General features: G+C 32.7%; 1 protein-coding gene across 2 annotated transcripts in view; it reads right to left on the bottom strand.

The window, feature by feature from the left end:
* Positions 1-20,794, bottom strand: part of LOC139515063 (uncharacterized) — a 42,275-nt gene extending 21,481 nt beyond the window's left edge. Inside the window, exons 1-4 of one of the 2 annotated variants that reach the window (XM_071304625.1) lie at positions 20,718-20,794; positions 7,430-7,565; positions 4,731-4,829; positions 3,572-3,669 (exon numbers count right to left, since the gene is read on the bottom strand). In XM_071304625.1, coding sequence (XP_071160726.1) covers positions 3,572-3,669; positions 4,731-4,829; positions 7,430-7,561 — 329 coding nt within the window. In that variant the 5' untranslated portion in view covers positions 7,562-7,565; positions 20,718-20,794. Of the gene's footprint in view, positions 1-3,571; positions 3,670-4,303; positions 4,446-4,730; positions 4,830-7,429; positions 7,566-20,717 lie in introns of those variants that run through there. The other variant, XM_071304633.1, reaches the window with a different exon arrangement.
* Between the last annotated feature and the right edge of the window lie 847 nt (positions 20,795-21,641).

Genomic DNA, 21,641 nt, shown 5'->3' on the forward strand with positions numbered 1-21,641 from the left:
TTAACTGACCCATCAAAATAGAGAAGAAAAAAATACCCCTTGAAATTGCAGTTAAATATGTTTAACTTTAAAAGCGTCTAACATGCATTACCAACATTTATCACTGATAAAGAAAATTTATACTGTCACCAAGAACATATATATTGTTAGATATACTGTTCCCAGCTGTCACATTGTGTTGGATTTTGACATTAAAATTTGTCAAAATATTTTCTGCTTTTTCTTTCTTTTGCATATATCTTTTGTTTTTCAATTCTAGTGGTTTTTTTCGATGCATAGATGTATTTTGTCACCTGTCTGGATTTTTTTTAGTTGACTGCCAAAACCCGGGATTACCCTTATCCGCTTCCGGAATCAGATCCAATATTGTAATTGTCTTCTCGCGTCAGCCATTTTATTTTCAATGTTGTTTTTGACAGAGAGTGAGATACGATTTTACTCCGATTTCAACATTATTTGTCGGCAATTTTCTGTATAGAGCAAGCGGTTGAACAAAATGAACGTCGTTGTCATGAATAATAATGATGAAAATAAGTTTTGAGGTCGTTTTTTAGGAGACTTTGGTAAAAATGTTTGCAAAGTTATTTTTTATTTTCTTTCAAGGTCCGTCGGGCGTAACTAGTAAGTAAGTAGAAAGTCCGATTGAAAAAGTGGAAGGTCGCAGACCTCGGACCACCTCTAATTTGAACCCCTGTCTCCAAATTGAAAAGATACGAAAATGTTGTCTTCTAATTCAAAATTGCCACCAACAGCGTGAACAGTTGAACTTATTTTAATAGACTACTGACGTAGTAGACTATGTATTGACGACAAACAATATTCCTACGACTTTTGCCATTTGGGAAATCTAAACTACTTGTCTTTAGAGATTTTCGGCGATTAAATATTTCATAGATTAGTTCTTTGACTTCTTAGCCAAAAGCTCAGGGGATAATAAACTACATAAGGATTCCTTATGTGCTCTACTTCCTATGTGCAACTTCAAAACTTTTGGGAAATTCGACGATCATTTAAGGTTTTTCTGGTCATAGTTTTTGTAATCCAGAATTAAAATTATGAAAAAACTGTCCAATAAGTTATAAATAACATAATATCCAGCTAGATAATAACAATGGTACGTATTTCAGCATTAATTGGGTAGAACACAAATCCAGGGTGCTCGAATAAGGCAGCTTAACTGCCTAAAAGTGTGTTCGCTGACTAGGCCAGCCAACCAAGATGACCGCAATGGCTAAACATAGAACATGGGAGGGGGGATGTAGATTTTGGCTTATAACTCTGAAACCAAAGCATTTAGAGCAAATCTGACATGGATATATTTGCTTATCAAGTCAACATCTATCTGCCCTGACATTTTCAGATGAATAGGACAACTGGTTGTTGAGTTGCCACCCCTGAATTGGTAATTTTAAGGAAAGTTTGCCGTTTTTGGTTATTATCTTGAATATTATTTATAGATAGAGATAAACTTAAAACAGCAATAATGTTCAGCAAAGTAAGATCTACAAATAAGTCAACATGAGCAAAATGGTCAATTAACTCCTTAAGGAGTGATTGGCTTTTATAGTCAATTTTAACAATTTCATAAATTTTGGAAAATTTTTTACAAAATGTTTTTCTCTCTAACGACTGGGCAAAGTGCATTAGATATATAAATATATTGTTAACAGCAAGAGTGTTCAGTAAAGTAATATCTAAAATCACATCATCATCACCAAAACACAATTTTGTCATGAATTCATCTGTGTCCTTTGTTTAATATGCACAAAGACCAAGGTGAGCTCTTTAGAGCCGCAAGTTTCTTATATCATTTTGTCTAGTGAGTTCTGTCCTACATTTAAAATACATTATCCTTATTATAATGAACAAGAACTATCTTTAAAAAAGATATCCGACGTATTTAAATTTGAGTATATGTTTAAAACTATCATTTCGATAACCCTCAGAAGCATAAAGATACCATTCAAATAACGTTTTCTCTGTTTGTGTTCAGTATTCTCGGTCCTCGTATTTTTCTGTTTACATTCACCAAAACCCCGCGGAGATCTCACATGCGTAGGTGCGTTCTAAAAGTCATGTACGTTCGTACAACAAAGTTGACATTAAAAATTATATAATTGTCCCGAATAAACAGCTGTCACGGATGCAAAGAGCTATTGGAGAAACAATTGTTTTAATAAAAATATAAATCTTTGTAAGATCTAGTTCAAATATTTATAGTTTTTCACTTGCTTTCCATCACGATATAATAAACGAGACGTTTTTTTAAACACAACCAAATCACCCACCATGACTGCATTTTGTCCAATCACAGAAAGGATTTTCGAGCATATGTATTCTGTTGCCATAGTTAAGGGTCCTTAAGTGCAAAGGGCACACACCGAAACTATTTCCGACTACGTCGGAAAAAAGGTTATACATATTGGTAATATTTAAGGAGATGTTATGTGGTGCCAATGAGCAACTACCCACAAAATACCAAAGGGTAAGGATGTTAAGAACTATAGAGCAATATACAATATTCAACAATGACAACAAGAATCAAACGCACTGATGCAAGTTTTGATGTCTATAAAAATAGGAAATGGATGCGACATAATTATGAATGAGACAACTGTATAAATTATATACGAGTGCTCACGTGACAAAAATATAAGCAATTATGGATCACTGTACCGCCTTCGGTAGCGAATACAAAACATATCAAATGAAAACTAAAATACCAGTGTATTAATCTTAATCAATATTACATTGTGTTGACCTTATGCTCAGATTGGAGCGAAGAGGATAAGTAAGTAAGTAATATTACACTAAACCTATTCATCAAATATATTCACTTGGATCTAAATTACCCCATGTGCCTTATATATATAATCAACAGGGAGATTTTATGACATATATCATACCTGTATATGCGTATACTTCTCTACAAGAAATCGATCAATCACGTATGTTTTGCAAAGCCTGTGTTTCGGAATGACAAATGATTAACATAGTTCGAAAGATTACTTCTGGACACGGGCATTTTCTTTATGTCTCACAGGTTCATCTCGCAATGTCGAAATCATGTTAAACTTTATACATATTCCTATACACAAGAACACCAACTCAGTCTTACTTCAAACCTTATATTATTTATTAAATGTTCACCCCACCCTTACACTGAAGCACATAACTGAAACATATATTCTATAATACCGTAAAAGGGGATCACAAAATTTTGTTGATACAATACAAGTTGATTAATACAAATATGAATATAAACATTTAATTCATTGAAAACTAATATTCTATTACACAAATTCGTAAACACTGATTTTGTATTATGTGATATTGACATTTTTAATAGTGATGTCACTGAATAAATGCAGAATACCCTTTCTTCCAAATTTCAGTCGTGCAATATTTTAGAAGATATATGTAGTTACAACTGCAATGTAACAAATTACTACTTTCCATCGGTAAATTTTAAAGTTGAAATGTTCAGTAACTTTATACATTGACATATATCAACAGAATTAGACAGGCTAATAATAATTGATTGTTATTGTGAAGTGTAAGAAAGTATTACCTTTGATAAAGACATTCACTAACACTGTTGGGTAGTGCTGCTAACTTAACGTCGGGTGGAATGAAAAAAGTATCATCTTTATTTCTGAATTTTTCAATCTGAAATTAACAAATTAGTAAAGCAGGTAAAACATTGCAAAACACATTGTGATCGAAGATGTGCTTGCTAGGAAAACCATGCCACAAAAGCACTTTGTCTCGCACTATTTTAGTTAATGTGATTCCAACATGTCTTTAACATTGAATTTAGTGTCTCTATTGATTTGATGAGATTTAAACATGCAGAATAAACTAGTGTTGAGTGTGTGTATGTACTATGTTTGACTTTCCAAATGTTTTTCAAGTGTGACTCAAACGAGTAAGTGTCATACATGATGTGATAAGTTCCTCTTGCTAGTAAGCTTAACCAAATCGTGAGCAAATATTACCTTTCTTCCTATCAATTTATACAGTTTTGAAGAAATTGAGAATAGAAATGGATAATATGTCAAAGACACAACAACCCGACCAAAAAATACAAAACAACTGAAGTCCACCAATGGGTCTTCAACACTTCCAGATGCGGACTTTAGCTGTTACACATATTCTCTTGTAGACTGAATATTTATAGTGGGTATTTAAGAGTGTTAAGATCGTTTTCATATCATTGGTTTATAGTCAATTTAGTCGACAGATGTTACACTTATTGTAATATATTGATCTAATTGTCTATAAATAATGTAACGCATCTTACAGCTCTTATGCAATTAACGTCCCTTTTTGGATTAAAATCTCCATTGGCTTTGTCTTTATTGTGTTTCATTTCACTTTGGGTTGAGTCTATATTTCTCTCCTGAATAATACAAATATTATTGTTCTCATATAGTTCAATGATCACTGTAATCAAGCTAACACATATAGACAATATCAGTTCTATGAAAGTTATTGCATTCTTTATTCTATTTTTAACAAATATATGTTAAATGAATATACAACACAGAGGACAATTAACAAATGAACAAATGAAGTATTTGTAAGCTGGCCTCAAACACCAAATATATGAATTAATACTTTGGTACGTGTGGAATTTTAGAACATACTTCCATTTTGTTTTTAAATTCACGTTACTCTTATTGTAATATATTGATCTAATTGTCTATAAATAATGTAACGCATCTTACAGCTCTTATGAAATCAACGTTCTTTTTTGGATTAAAATCTCCATTGGCTTTGTCTTTATTGTGTTTCAACTCACTTTGGGCTGAGTCTATATTCCTCTCCTGAATAATTACAAATATCATTGTTCTCATATAGTTCAATGATCACTGTAATCAAGCTAACACATATAGACAATATCAGTTCTATGAAAGTTATTGCATTCTTTATTCTATTTTTAACAAATTTATGTTAAATGAATATACAACACAGAGGACAATTTACAAGTGAAGTATTCGTAAGCTGGCCTCAAACACCAAATATGTACATCATTACTTTGGTATGTGTGGCATTTTAGAACATACTTCCATTTTTTTTTTAAATTCGTAATTCATAATGCAAAATCAAAGACTAAGATAGGTTCTGAGCAGTAGCATAGTCATGCAAAATTTCATTTGGTACAGTGCTCAAATTTTTTGTGTGTTAATTTATTTCATAATTATAAGCTCTACCGTGATATCAACCGAAGTTAAGATTGTAAAAATTAAAAATACTATTTTTTTATATCCCTTTAACTCGGCAGGCCTTTTTTTCACTCTGCGTTCGTCATTCGTCGGCGTCCGTTAACTTTTACAAAAAATCTCCTCTGAAACTACTCGGCCCACAATCATTATAATATGTAGGTTTGTCAAGTTTTAAAATGTATACGGGACTGCAAACCAACATAGCCACCATGGCTAAAGAAAGGACATAATGATATCATTAAAGTGGTGTCTATTCTTTGGAAAATGTTTATAAATAGAGAAAATTTTAAATGGGCAAAAATATTCAGAATGTTGAACTCTACAAACTTTAAGACCAACTATTGTAGGAGTTGTATCCTTAAAATAACAAAGAAACATTAACATGCAAACGTTTTCAGCAAGACAAGTATTGCAAATAAGTAAACATAGTCAAAATCGTAAGTTGACAACTTATTAGAGTTATTGCCCTTTGATGACGACTATTACCATTAGTTTGCAGTTTTACCAAATATCTTAAATTGATGATAAATAATAAGAAACTTAAATCAGTACAAATTATTTTCTAAACAAGATCTACAATGTAGACAACATGCAGGAAATCGGTTAGCAACTCCTGATTAAAAGATTTTTACCAATCGTAAAAAAATATAATTTTAGATAGGAACTGAAATTAGCAAAAAGGATCAGCAAGATTGATCTACAATTAAGAGAAATGATGTAAATCGTCAGACGACTCCTCAGTAGAGTTAAAACCCTTAAATGACGATTTTTACCTTATTTTATCTTGTGTTATTTATATGAGAAACATTGCAATAGATAAATAGACACTTCAAACCGAAAATAAAAATCCGCAAGGTAAGACGTATTCACAAGTCAAATTATACCGATGAAGCTATTAATATCACAACTATACTGAAGTCCGATGAAAAATAAAAGCAACGCTCCTAATCAAATGGCAAAATTGAAAGTTCAATCACATCAAAGGAATGGATAACAACTGTCATATTCCTGATTTGGTACAACAGGCATTTTCGTTAGTAGAAAATGAAACACTGAACCTGGTTGTATAGCTAGCTAAACCTCTCTCTAGTATGACAGTCGCATCATATTCCATTATATTAACAACGATGCGTGAACAAAACAAATAGCCACAAGGGTAAAAATGTAAAAAAAAAATGGGGGTACAGCGTACAACATTGTGTTTTCATCATAATCACTATAAAAACAAACAAAAGTAACAAAGAATCACAAACAGGCGTTTATCAAATTTAACAACCTCATTCATTTTTAGTAGACTGTATGTGAGTGGTTGCCCTTAAATTAGGATTTGTTTACCTCTTTTTATGTTATAAGCAAAATGTAAAAAAAAAATAGAAACTAAACAGAATAAATGACTAGCGAAACAAAATCATCAATACATAGTTTTGTCATGATTTATTTGTAAGAGCCTCTAGTTAACATCTTCTGCCTGTTTATGATAACTTTCATCAAATCGACATGGTGAGGTAATAATTGGCAGAATATCAATCTAAGAGATTCAGTTAATGTTTTCAGATAAACGTCGATCATGTTTATTCAAGACTGAATTATCAATATTAGAAAGCTTACTCAACATGTTACTCGTAATATTAGTGCTCCTCTTCCAAAAGCAATGTTAAATTAAACGTTTGTATTGTACTTTTTTCTGAAAAAAATCCTGTACTAAGTGACTTTAATGTTGTTTACCAAAAAAAAAAAAAGACAAAATCTAGAAACATCGAACATGTTTTAGCAGTTAACATGTCAGATATTCAAATATGTTTCCTGTCATTTACATTTATAAACACAGATAGAAGTAAAGAGTTGTGTAAAATAAACACCTAAATAAAGACAAGCTTGCTTTAAATATTCAACACTTAAAGAGTTACAACTAGTATGCATAATTAGCAGAATATGCTGATATCGAAATTTCACCATAAAAACTCTGGTTTATGGTAGGGTCTGCGTCACTTGGTCTCTGATTTTCTGGAGTTTGGATGTTGTTTTGTTTTTGATTTTCTGGAGTTTGGATGTTGTTTTGTTTTACTTTAATTTTTTTGTGGTGTGGTTCTGCTTATCGTCGTTCTTAATTTCGGCCATCGTTTCTTCTGGTTTTGAGGTGACTGAAAGGATAGACTTTTAAACTATGTTTGAATAAGCTACTGAATGAGTTTCTAACTTACTTGTTTGTAATATTGAAATAGCTTCCATATAGTATTACCATTCCCACTGGAGGGAATGAAATTCGTATATACTATATAAGTCAATGCCCCAACGAACAAACATGGTAGAAAAAACTTGATATTGGTCTTCATGTCCCTGAAATTTAAACAACATATATAATGCTTGTTAGGTTTTGCTTCGCTAATTTGTTTCTCTTTTAATGTTAATATATTTGTTAGCTTGTCACTTGTGATTAGGGATTTGTTCGCAGTTCGTTTGTTTCTATTCGTGTTATATATAACCATTCGACATTGGCGGCATATCGTTATTATTAAAGTTTTTGAGATGATACTGTGAATAAGAATTTAAAATGTAGCAAGATATTTGAATACATACCAAAAGACCACAACTAAAGAGATAAAAAGCAAATAATCTCTCATTGTATTATTTATTTTCTGATTTAATTGCAATTTATTATTCAAACTCTTATACAATTTCCGTTATCGGTTAATGCTGCTGTAAATTTTCTTAATCCAAAAATTAGAAAAATGAAGTATTTTTATTTTGTTATCGTTATGGATTAAACCCTTCATTATCTGTTTTATTTTTCATTAGAAATTGCTTTCCCATTTTGACTAATAATTTTGTAAGGCTTTTTTGTTCGAGTTTAAGAATAATAATAATATATTAACCGGACTTAGCATGAAAAAGAAGATGTGGTTTGATTGTCAATGGGACAACTCTTCACAAAAAACATGACACAGAAATTAATTACAACTATACACTGGGGTAAAGCTGATGACCGTAACTGCATTCACGGTCATCCCAAGATGTCGGATGAAAAATTAGGTCAGTTTCTGTATTGTCTGTTAAAGTGTTTCTATATCATTTTCTTTACAAATCATACATTGAAACGATGTAAATTTATAAAAGAATCACTCGAAAATCACTAATTACTTCCGAGAAATGTGCATGAAACGGGAAATTCGATTTGAAAAAATCGTTAAGATGACCGTAAATCATAATCAAAATATTTTCAAGATGACCGTAACATAAAACAAGGATGACCGTGATTGGTAAAAAGATGACCGTAACTTGTAAAGGATGACCGTAATTTGTAAAGACTGACCGTAATTTGTAAAGACTGACTGTAATTTATATAGGACGACCGTTACTTTTATAGGATGACCATCAATTCTAAGAAATATCCGTATTGTATTCAAAGCTTTTTTGTTGAGTTTGTCGATCTCAATAGGGGCTCGGTTAGCGGATATAAATATGTTTCATAAATTTCTTAACACACCCGCGAAATCGCGGGCATTCAAAGCGTAGTTTCAAGTATGTAAAGTGTTGTTGGAAGAATTTTGAAAAATATTTAATGACTGGAGAATTTCAGCAAAAGTATCATAAGTCATAGGTTATTGGGGACAGGAAAATGCTTTTTTTTTTATCCCTCCTCCTTTATTTCCAATATTCCCATTTTTTGGTTTTCTATCAATTTCAATATGAACATACATTTAGTATGTTATGAACATTCAAGTAAGGAGCCTGTAATTCAGTGGTTGTTGTTTGTTTATGTGTTACATATTTGTTTTTCGTTCATTTTTTTGTACATAAATAAGGCCGCTAGTTTTCTGGTTTGAATTGTTTTACATTGTCAGTTCGGGGCCTTTTAAAGCTGAGTATGGGCTTTGCTCGTTGTTGAAGGTCGTACGGTAACCTATAATTGTTAATATCTGTGTCATATTGGTCTCTTGTGGAGAGTTGTCTCAACACGGCAATCATATACCACATCTTCTTTTTTTGTAATCAATGATTTTTGTAAAAGATTTAATGACTGGAGAATTTCAGAAAAGGTATCAAAAGTTCACATGAATATTTTTAGCGCTTATCTGTATATTATGAACATTCATTACTATATAAATATAGTGTACATGTATTTACTTTACTAATCGATCCATAGTGGTCATTGATATAGTATACAGACCCTCTCTATTTAATAAACTCTGTGACTGCCTTGGATAGTAAACTTGAAAATGATAGCAGATAGAATTCTGAAAATACACTTTATTCTTTGTATATGTACGTTCAAAGTATACAGAAAAACGCAAACCGGAAGTATAATCTTACTTAAAATTTCGTCCAATGACGGGACAATATCCGGATGCCTTTTTTCTCGTTTTTCTCCAAAAATAAGTCAATCTGAATAATCATATGAATGGATGACAAATGGCACTATGCACTGTACCTATAGGACACAGAGGCGTGTTGATCAATTAATTGTGGAAAGAAGAGAAGCGACACCCAAAATGAGGTCTTCTCGTTTAATAGTATAGATATAATTGGCCATATTTAGGATTTATAACAATGATAGTAAATTGCATATTTCTCGTAAACAATGAAATATTTATTGATATCGACGTTAAAATTTTAACACAAATTTACAGCGATACGACGAAAATTTGAAGAAACATGAATGTGTCCCTAGTACACGGATGCCTCATCTACACTATCATTTTCTATGTTTAGTGGACTATGAAAATGGGATAAAACTGTAATTTGGCATTAGAATTAAAAAGATCATTCCATAGGGAAAATGTGTACTAAGTTTCAATTTTATTTAACTTGAAGCTGGACAAACGGACAAACAAACAGACGAATGGACGAACGTACGCACAGACCAGAAAAACATAATGCCAATAAATGGAGCATTAAAAACATTAAATTTGGTAATCGAGCCCATGTGTATGGGTCCAGAGGAAGCAGATTAAAATCTTAATTTGTCTTGATATATGCAGGCGGAAACACTTTTGAAATAGAACAAAAGAATCGAAGGTCTGTGTTTATCGAGAAAGCGATAAAAGTTAACTGTAATGTTTGATATAGTAACAAAATTTTAAAAAGTTAATAGAAACAAATAAAACGACAATTTTCTTATTTTAAAAACACCATTTGCATAAGTTTTCAATGTATCTATTACATAGTAATGCAAAACAATAAGATATCAAGTCGACGACATGGTTCTTATCGGGGCCTTTTATAGCTGACTATGCGGTATGGGCTTTGCTCATTGTTGAAGGCCTTACGGTTACCTATAGTTGTTAATGTTTGTGTCATTTTGGTCTTTTCTGGATAGCTGTCTCATTGGCAAAAATACCACATCTTCTCTTTTATATATAGTATCTATAAGTTGGATGTAGAAAATGCATAACCTCCGATTTTTTTTTTATCACGGATGGAGAACATATCAATCTTTTAGTTCAGAAATTTTCGTGTCTGCCCTTCCATTATGTGAATCAAGAAAAAATTCCCCAAAACAGGTAACGATTGTATCGAAAAGAGAAAAATCGAGTGCACCTTTTTATGTTAGGGCATGTTTGGGGTGTATATTTTGTCTTTAAAACGTACAAAGCAAGAGTATTTTATATAGCATCTCGCTTCAGATTCTATCATTATTATATCAAAGCTACAGGTTGACTTTATAACGTAAAAAAATGACAGTACGAAAAGATGAAATATATGGGTCAATTGAGATACCTATCTAATGAATCACAAAAACAGAGTAGGTGTGTTCGAATAGCTAGCTATTTTTTCTAAAAGTACTTGACGACAGTCTTTTAATTTGGATGATGAAAATGTGTGTGTGATAACTAGGGTTTATAATCTTCAAACACTGAAAATGTTTAGTCTGCCCTTCCACGAAATATTTAATTAGAATTTTTTTAAATGCTTAAGAATTTTCAAAAATTCCATCTGACATCCAAACAGACAATATTTTTAAGTTGAATCAATGCAGACAAGATCATTAACTAATGCTCATTAGCTAGTAGATACATTTGTATTTTAAAATATAACTGACATATAACGATCGATCGTAATGGTGCCATGTGGATAAATTTATCAGTTTTCAAGAGCAAAATTGGCAGAGCGTCATCCCTACAATGGCTTCCATTTCTACGACTGTGAGCATGAACTGGCGTAATGGGGAGATAATTTTGAAGAAGTAGAATCCTGACTGTATGAATAACATTTCTGTATATATACAAATTGACAACGTTCCGCCTTGTGATATGCTTTTCGTACAATACTATTTTAAGGATCTACTTTGCTGGAGCTCACCTTCACTAGTTTATTCGAATGATATTTTCAAAATATTTCTGTTATTTTATTTGCACGACAAAATGAAAGACGATATAATATCAATGGGTGTACATGCAATTTTTTGGCATTTTTAAAAATGTGTATTTATTATATGTCATTAAAAGGAATCCCAGAAACAAACAAAAATCTTTTGTCGAGCAGTTGAAGGCTGTGCACCGCATGTCTTTTGGCAAATTCATTTTAAAAATTGAACCCTCTACTGTAAAAAAGATACATATGGTAATCTTTGCATTTGAAGCACGTCTTATTTTCTTCTACCTATAGGATAAAACTTTCATATTAATATGTGTATACCAACACGATTAATCATTTGATACAAAAAGATAGTTATATAAATACGGATATTTCTTAGAATTGAGGGTCATCCTTTAAAAGTTACGGTCATCATTTACAAATTACGGTCATCTTAAAAGCAGTTACGGTCAGCCTTGTTATGAATCGCTGATTCTGTTACGGTCATCTCGATTGTGATTTACGGTCATCTTGGCGATTTTTTCAAATCGAATTTCCCGTTTCATGCACATTTCTCAGAAGTAATTAGTGATTTCCGAGTGATTCTTTTATAAATTTACATCGTTTCAATGTATGATTTGTCAAGAAAATGATATAGAAACACTTTAACAGACAATACAGAAACTGACCTAATTTTTCATCCGACATCTTGGGATGACCGTGAATGCAGTTACGGTCATCAGCTTTACCCCAGTGAACTATAGGTCACCGTACATGTGTGACCTGCAACAATGTACAAAGCCCATACATCATAGTCAGCTATAAAAGACCACGAGATGACAAATGTAAATCAATTCAAACGTGAAAATTAAGGCCTGATTAATGTACAAAAAAATGACAAAAACAAATAGGTAACACAGCAACAAATGAAAACCACTGTATTACAGACTCCTCACTAAGCATCTTTAAATAACTTGAGTGTAACATTAGTCTTCTAGAGGTATTAATGAAAAGTACACATGCTGTCTGAATTAGTTGGGATATACTTGAAAATATGTCTAATTATATACCTTATCAAAACAGCAATTGATAAAAATATTTGTTGAAGAACGATACATTTATATACACATGGAAAAAAGTATTGCAACACCTTGATTTTAAAAAATTTGAAAAATCAGCCTCTTTTTTTGGATGAAATATAATAAAATATTTGTATAATATTATTAAAACATAGTTTATGATAACATTGGCATTGAAACAAACAAAAAATGTTTGAAAACAAATGATTTATATAACCACAATTTTAATAACAAAATGAAGTGTTTTTTGTACAAAAAAATGCATTTTACAACTTTTACTGTAGTCGAACTTTACAATGTCAGACATTTCAAAATTAATCTTCAGATGACTGTTCACATCATGGTTGATCGTTATACGCCAAAGAATTAGTACTTTGTGCGCAGCCTCCATTCAAACGGATAACCGCATCTAAACGTCTCCTGATTCTTGCCAAAAATCGACTTATTTGTTGCTAAGGTAGCAGCAACCATTTCTGATGAAGGGCATTGTTTATTTCATGATGTGTTTGAACTGGGGTGTCCTTTCGCGCACGTTCCGCCCAATAGTGTCCCATATATGCTCGATATGGTTCAAATCCGGGCTACGATCCGTCCAAGGAAGATGAACCGAATTCCATTGGAACAATGGATCTTCCTCCACGATGCTAATTTTCAACTTTAGCGAGCTCCTCACTACATTGGATACGGAAAACTGTGTGTCTGTTCGTAAGCAAATGTCTCCGAAATGGTCTTATCGCACGATAACCAGTAGCGATGAGTCGATCTCGAACAGTTCTTGTTAAAAGGCTCCTGTATGCCCACAACTCTCTTTTTAGAATTGTATTGTATGCAATGGGTTTCCTTCTGACCAACCTTCATTATGCTTGATTTTCCCTAGCAAATGGTATAGGGGGTCTTCTTTATCTCGGAAGGTCTTTAACATTGTTTAGTGCCTTATTTTTATTCTCAAAACGACTTATAGTGGAATGGTGATGACCAAAAATACGTGCAGTTGTTTCAGCGACACCCCTGCTTCTCTCATGCTGATAATCTGCCATCTTGCTGCAGTTTAGAGTTGTCGAGGACCCATTACAAGGTGTCAATCACATAACTTTAAAAACTTGGTTATTTAAAGTGTTGAAAACAATGAGGATGAAAACATCTGTTTTGCTGTTTACGGGTACAGTAGCTGCATGTGCAGATACAAACTTATCGAGTCGATATTTATTGATTAAACTCATGTGATACTTAAATAATGTTTAATTAGTTCTATTTTACCAAATTATATCACAAAAAAATAAAAAGTGTTTTTTTAATTTCAATTTCAATTTGGTGTTGCAATACTTTTTTCCATGTGTATAGATAAATCGAAAGTCAAATAAAACACTCACTACTTCAGTACATATTCAGACGATTTATTTTCAAGTATTCTTGAATAAATAAAGGCAACAGTAGTATACCGCTGTTCAAACTCATAAATCCATGGACAAAAAACAAAATCGGGGTAACAAACTAAAACTGACGGAAACGCATAAATATAAGAGGAGAACAACGACACAACACTACTTGAGTCAGTTATTCTCATTTTTTCATCCTCAGATTTGCTGATACATTAAATGTGTGAACCGCAAACAAGCTGTAATTTATTAAGGTTCGGGTGGACCCTGTGACTAAAATGGCCGTATTTTCACCTCAAAATTTACTCTGAGTACAGACAAACCTGCGCATCTGTTAAAAATTTCAGGCAAAACATGCCCTAGATAAATAAATTTCAAATATGTTTTACGATTTAGAAAATTAAAAGCTTACCAGGATTTTGCAGTGCACTTTTTTTCATTCCTCCAGAAGGTGCCAAAAGGAACTAAGTTGGGAAACCGGTTTGAAAACTTCCCCACAGGTAATAATTGAAGTGAGCGATATTGATTGACATGGACAATAGAAACCTGACAATAATTGGCGATTTAAACTGTGTACCTTGGTGGACTATATCAAGGGAATTTCAACTATTTCTTAATTTTATCACCTTCTGCAGGAACGAAAAAAAGTGCACGGCAAAATCCAGTTAAGTTATGAATTTTCTAAATCATACAATGCATTTGAAATCTATTCATCTAGGGCATGCTATGCCTTAATACTTTTCCAGATGCACAGGTTTGTATGTACTCAAGAGTAAATTTTGAGGTGAAAATACGGCCATTTCAGCCTTTGGGTCCACATGAACGTTAACCTTAACCAATGTTATTGTTACCAAAACAGACAACGAATAGGTTTACAGAAACAACAACGAAAAAGAAATGTGCATTCTCTGCTCTGTTGAGTTTGTAAAGTGGTGTATCGTGATTATAAAATATATAATAATAGAATCGAGTTTCTTAAATTTATCAAATACTGTCGTGTTTCACATGACGTAGGAAACCGAGAAAACTCACAAATATTTCAGAATTCCGCATTCAGAATTTTGAAAGCATTTGTTTATAAATGTTATAAACTTATTTTTTTTTATTTGTAATGACCACTATTTGTTGTTAGTGATATGAAAATTAAATGCCTGTCTTCATGTTAACTACTCCACCTCAAAAAATAGTTTACATTTATTTTTTATTTGAACAGACAAATAATGAACATAGTATTTTCTAATTTGTCAGTAATGTAAACATATCTCACTGTCTGAAGCTGTAGTCACACCTTACAAGGTAGCTCGAAGGGACGTGGAAAGGATAAAAGGTTTTCTGTTGACATAAGTGTTATCCGTTTGAAGTGCTTTTGCGAAATGACAAAAAAAAAAAAAAACCCAGGCGCGTAATTTATGCCTACCACGTCGAATATACACAGGAAGAGTACAAAAACACACATCGAACAGACGCCTACTGGATAAAACGTATGAACAGGATAAGCGTAAAATTGAAGGTGGCAATAGATAGAAATGTAAATTGCATACACGTGACCTTAAAATAATTTTATCATTACCGTTTACATTTATAATATTAAAGTTCATTCTGGTCTGAAAACGAGCTGCTTGATAGTGAAAACGTACTCTTACTCCATGTTCCATCAAGAATAATATAAATCTTGACACTGCAGAAATCTGACATAAAAATGGCATTTCTGATGTAAAATGTTCAATTGGCAATTATCCGTTTCCAATTGGGTACGTACAATGTATCCGATTTTCCCGTTCTATTTCGGATAATGTCCGTATTACATTTGTTAATCATCCGTTTTATCCGTTGAACATCCATTTTATATGTTATACGTCCAGTAGAGGTCCGTTGTCAAATTGGTCTATTGGACCTGTAACAGATATAGCACGGACAAGTGAAGGATACACAACAAAAACGGAACGGACGAGTACCGTAAAAAACGGATTCTAACGCGGACGTTCAACGAACATTTAATCCGATGGACCTCCGTTTTTATATTTTTTGGGGGTTTTGCACTGTCAGTCTGGGGTCTCACTGGCAGAAGTAAATTTTATTTACCTATTTCCGTAAAAAAATTGCGTTTACGCGTAATCTCTATTTTAAAGCATTTTCGAGATCGGTAATATTTTTGAAATTACCGCCGTATGACACGAGAACGCTATCCCATGATGCCTGTGTACATTGTTCAGCTTGTAGTTGCGTGATTGTGCGGGTCAGAGATCAACGAAAACAGGTTAATATTTAGTATTTATCAATTTCCAGGTAAAAATAGTGTCACGATAAGCCAACTACGATTTAGTACTGCAACTGACATCGAAAAAGACGCTTAGTTAACGAGTTTAATGGTCCGGAATAACACACGACTGCAAATTGTTTTAAATGATAGAATAATATCTATATTTTAATTTCCGTCGGGTCGTAAAAAGTTTCTATGGTCACATTTTTGTATTTTATCCCTTTAATGGGGGTACCCCTCAATTTACGGTTTTGGGTAGTTACCTTAAAATCCAAAAATATATTTTTTGGTTAAATTTCCTGCTATTTTCGTAAATATTTTCTATGCACATATCATCAAGGATCATCGGAATGATGAAGACATAAATATAATACCATCTCCAAGTAAAACTTTCAAACTTAAAGTTAGCTGTTTTTTAGATAAAAATTTAACGCGTTTTTCTTTGAAAACGAGAAAACATATGATTCAAAAATAGTATTTGACATTTAATTTTGAGAGGACAAAACATATTATTGCGATACTGCATGCAAATTTTGTTGGGCAAATTCTAAACAATTTTGTCAAAAACTCAAAAATTAAAACATCATTTGTACCTTTTTTAATTACGGAAATTTTCTATCCGTCAATCAGCTCCACCATTTATTTTTTCCTTCACCAATAATGACTATAGTTGACATTGTGTGAAAATACATTGTATGTCAATGTTTAATCTCAGAGCAATTAATATGCATGCAAGTGGGGGGGGGGTACTATTATATTCGCAGAGATTTGGTGTGTGACAAGGTGATGCTAAAACCAACTTCTCTTAATATTTTGCTTTCCTTGTGCGAATCATTAGTGATGTTATGAGACTTGCACCAGAAGGCAAAATTGGTGCGTCTTTAAATTAGATTGATTGATTGATTGTTGGTAGCTTAACGTCCAGTGACAAATAGTTCATGCATGTTCAGGACGAGAACAAGTTAACAATACAAACAATAGGTAGGTTTTGTCATAATAGAGGCCATTCGGGATGATGATCGGGAAAATTTAGACTGCCACCGGAAAATGATGGTATATTGGATTGGGACAGAAATTTTCCATTGCAACATGCCACTTTCGGACTCCTCAAAGAGTTGATGCAAGGGTTTTTAACATGCAAAGAACGTGACACTCCCTTTACACGAGGCATCGGACTTAACGTCCCCATTCTGACCGGACGTGACTGCGAACTTGATACATCCCGCACAGCCAAAACGCCCCACTTCGTTTTACTGCCGGTCGGGAGAAGACCAAGTGACCATATTTCGTTTCCCCAGTCACCCTTGGGGAACTTTAAAGTAGAAACAACAGAAATCCATACATGTGATCAAACTGATCGACATGTATCCTCACAACCTGACACTTTTATACGATCTCGCGCTCAGTTTCTTCCTTGTAGTTTGGATATGAAAACAGGGTTTTTGTGTAAAAGACAAACCTTTAAAAAAAACCCAGAAAACTACGCAAAACTGAGTCCTCTAAACGTGTTGACAGTCTTTTAAGTTGTGCTTATTAATGTGAATAATCATTTATCCATGCATAACCAAGTACTTATTGAAGTCAACACCTGTGCAATTAAGTAAAACAGTTACTGAAAAATTAGAATTTGAACTCGCTGTCAGTTCATTAATAATGATTGTTAGTGACGTGATTTGTTCTTCCATAAAAAAAGCCTTTCTCATATAGCACATCCTCTATATATACCGATCAATTTTATCCAAGATTGTCTCTGATGCTTACCAAACTGCCAAACTCCAGAACTAACTAGATATTGCGACACCTTACAATTCAGACACAGTGGGGCCAAGGGATATGAAATATAGAGTTTAGCTCTGAACACAATTTAGGGGATGCCATATCTGCTGCAGGAAAATTGAAGTCTATGTTAAGACTTTCAGAATTACACCAAGGTGTGTCTGAAAATATTAAGGGTACATTAAAAAAAGAACAATTACTTCACCCTGCCACCAGTGCTCTTATGAGCTATATGTCCTCGTTTTGGTATTTCTATGGAAACGCATAGCTTGTTAATAGATATAGGAAGATGTGGTATGAGTGCCAATGATACAACACACCATCCAAGTCACAATTTATAAAAGTAAACCATTATAGGTCACGGTCTGGTCTTCAACACGGAGCCTAGGCTCAAAAGTTCATTTGTTAGTTAATTGATAAAAATAACACAAAGGCGCTTCTGAACCGTATATTGTCCCTAAAGATAACAAAAATTCGTAAATGTATGGCTATTACAAAATCAATCGTTTCTGTAGCAACATTCGCCCCATTACATTTTGGATTTGCAGTGCAGATACATCATGCATATGCATATGGGAATATGGGTCAAGAACATTGATCGAAACTTTATACTCACATTTCTTTTGTGTTTCCTATGCAAAGGTAAGACTATATCTGACGAGTTTGACCGAATCATGACGGTATTTACGCTCCAGTTAGCATTTGTACTCAAAAACTGTGTTTGCTTTGAACAAACTCTGTCCTACGCCGAACTTGTTGTTATAAAAAAAGGGAAGTGTCTTGTAATGCTAATACGCGTACTGAATCCGCATATGATGACTAAGAGATTGATTCATGTCACTATTTTATGAATACTTGAGCTATTGTGTGTCGCTTTTAAAAGTTATATAAGGATCATGACTGATTTTGAATTACGATATTAGAAAATTGGCATTGCATTGTATAATTTTTCATCCTTCCCTTAAAAAATTAATGAGTTAACTTTTTTACCAGGATTATCCCACTAAAAAATGTTCATGCACCAAACTGACTTTGTTTTACACTCAACTTTTTTAAACCTCGCATTCGCCTCGGGTGACTATAGTATATTTTGTGTTATAACTGCTGTCTAGACTTTGCAAATACACAATATGTATTTATCTATAACTAGATACTAATTTTCACAAAATACACAACCTTTAAGATGCAAAATTAAAAACACTGTTTCAGCACTTGAATTTTGTTTTTTTTAAAGATAGAAAAAATATTGAAATAATTTGATAAACTGGTGTTTTATACTTTAGAAAATAATTCTGTAATATACTATAGTGAAATATTATACACAATATGAAAGTTAATGGATGTGAAAAGGTCAAGGCCACTTCTTCTTTTGCTATGTCATAAATGGAAAAAAATCAGAAGGTTCCAAATCAACGCCATTTTGTAATGGCAGCTTTTCATATAAGTAGTCAAATTTGTCGTTTTAACATCGTGTATACAATATGCTTATGATTGAATCGTTTTTGTAGCATTCTATTGAATAAATATCAGAATATTTCTCCTTTTTGTCCTTGTGGTTGAAATGTTGATATTTTTAAGTCTGACCTTTGACCTCAATTTCACAAAATTGTGACCACTCTGGATTTTTACGACCCAACTTTTCTTATTGTACACGTTTTCCTCTTTCCATCGATATATAATTTAGGTGTGTGTTCTTCCGGACAATTAAAGTTTTAAAAAATGAACTCTGGTTGCAGTACTAATTGGCCAACTGGGACATACACAATTTATTCAGTGATAGGTTATATTTTTACCGTGGTTTTCGATCTTTTCTGCTCTGTTTTTTCCAACTTTTAGAAAGGAGCACGAAGCATTTCAAGTGGCGCACGTGTCTTCAAAAGTTGAACCATTTTAAGAAGTTTACGCGTATGCGTAAACTTTAATAAAATAGTGAATTGAGGAATATAACTCTGTCAGTCTTATAAGATTTTGGTTTTGGGACCATTAAGAAAGTTAAATTATTTTAAAACAAGTTCAGAGACGTACAGTAGATACCATTGAATTTTATGAAAAACAGAAAGAAAGAAAAAACTGCAGAGAATGCGGTCGTAATTTCGGTTTAACATTTACTATGGGTAAACATAGAGCATACTGAGCAAGTATACATGAAGTCGAGTGGTTTTCTTGGCTTTAACAGACACAAAATAAAACACTTCTCAGGTTTTGGATTCTATTTATTACGATATCGAAAAGTTGTAAACAAGAGACCCTGTAATTAAATATAAAATTATAACCAACGGTTCGAGAATAATAAAATGACAGTGGCGGATCCAGAAATTTTCATAAGTGGGGGCCAACTGGCTGCCTTAGAGGGGACCCTGCCCCAAATGCGCCTCTACATGAGTACAATATGAACTCTATGAATTTCCATTTAAAATAAATAACACAAGTTCTTAATCTTTCTCTTATTTTGTTATTCTTACAAAATATCAATGTAATCTAATTGAAATAAGTCGCTTATTGATTCTACAAACTATTCAATTATTATAATGTCTTAAAAATACAATTACATCCAAAACTAGATTCTACACGAAACAAACTGAATAGCTAATGTTCAGAAAAAGCAAAGCAATTAAAAATAAGCATAAGCAATTAAAAATAAGCATAAGCAAACAAAATAATAAGCATTGATAGCAAAACATATAAAACCCAACTCAATGCTTACCTCACACTTAGATGCGAAGGTCAATAACAATATCCCCTCATGGGATGGAATCAACAGTACATAGTGATGATAGTAACCCCTGAATATAAAATTAGGAATATAACTATTGTGCCACAGAAATGCACAATTACACTAATACACATTTTGTACATGAAACTTTACTTTTAGTTTATATTTACTAGTTTAATGAAAAATACTACTCAGATGGTTTATATTAATATCTTATGGTTTTAAATATTAACTCATAAATAAAGGCAACAGTAGTATACCGCTGTTCAAAACTCATAAATCCAGGGACAAAAAACAAAATCGGGGTAACAAACTAAAACCGAGGGAAACGCATTAAATATAAGAGGAGAACAACGACATAACACCGAAACGTACCACACACTGAAACAGACCAAGCATCAGACAAAACACCACGAGAATAACAAATATAACATGAAAACCAAATACATGAATTAGGGATAGACAAGTACCGTGCCACGTCTGATCTCAATATCTCAAAAATAAGAGAAAACACAAACGACTCAACGTTAAAATGCAACACACACAGAAACGAACAATAACATAACAATGGCCATCTTCCTGACTTGGTACAGGACGTGTTTAATACTTTTTACAGTTTTTAACTATTTAATCAATTTAGCTGTATTATCCGTCAGTCAATCAATCACTCATTTCAAATACACTAGAATTATTAATTAAATGACAATTAAATATATGTGAGTAATCATAAATACCTAAATGAATAATATGGTGACAAAGTAACACAGTGGCTAAGTATAAAAACTCAAATGGACATCAGAATAGGAATTAGTGTGTATAGTTCAAAATGCTTGCCTTTATGCTGAGTAAAACCAAAGAATACTTTCAAAGAACACAGAGATTTCCCTCCACACATATACATGTGATTTAACTGAC

This window comes from Mytilus edulis, chromosome 1 (genome assembly GCF_963676685.1).
Source record: "Mytilus edulis chromosome 1, xbMytEdul2.2, whole genome shotgun sequence".
Lineage (NCBI taxonomy): Eukaryota > Metazoa > Mollusca > Bivalvia > Mytilida > Mytilidae > Mytilus > Mytilus edulis.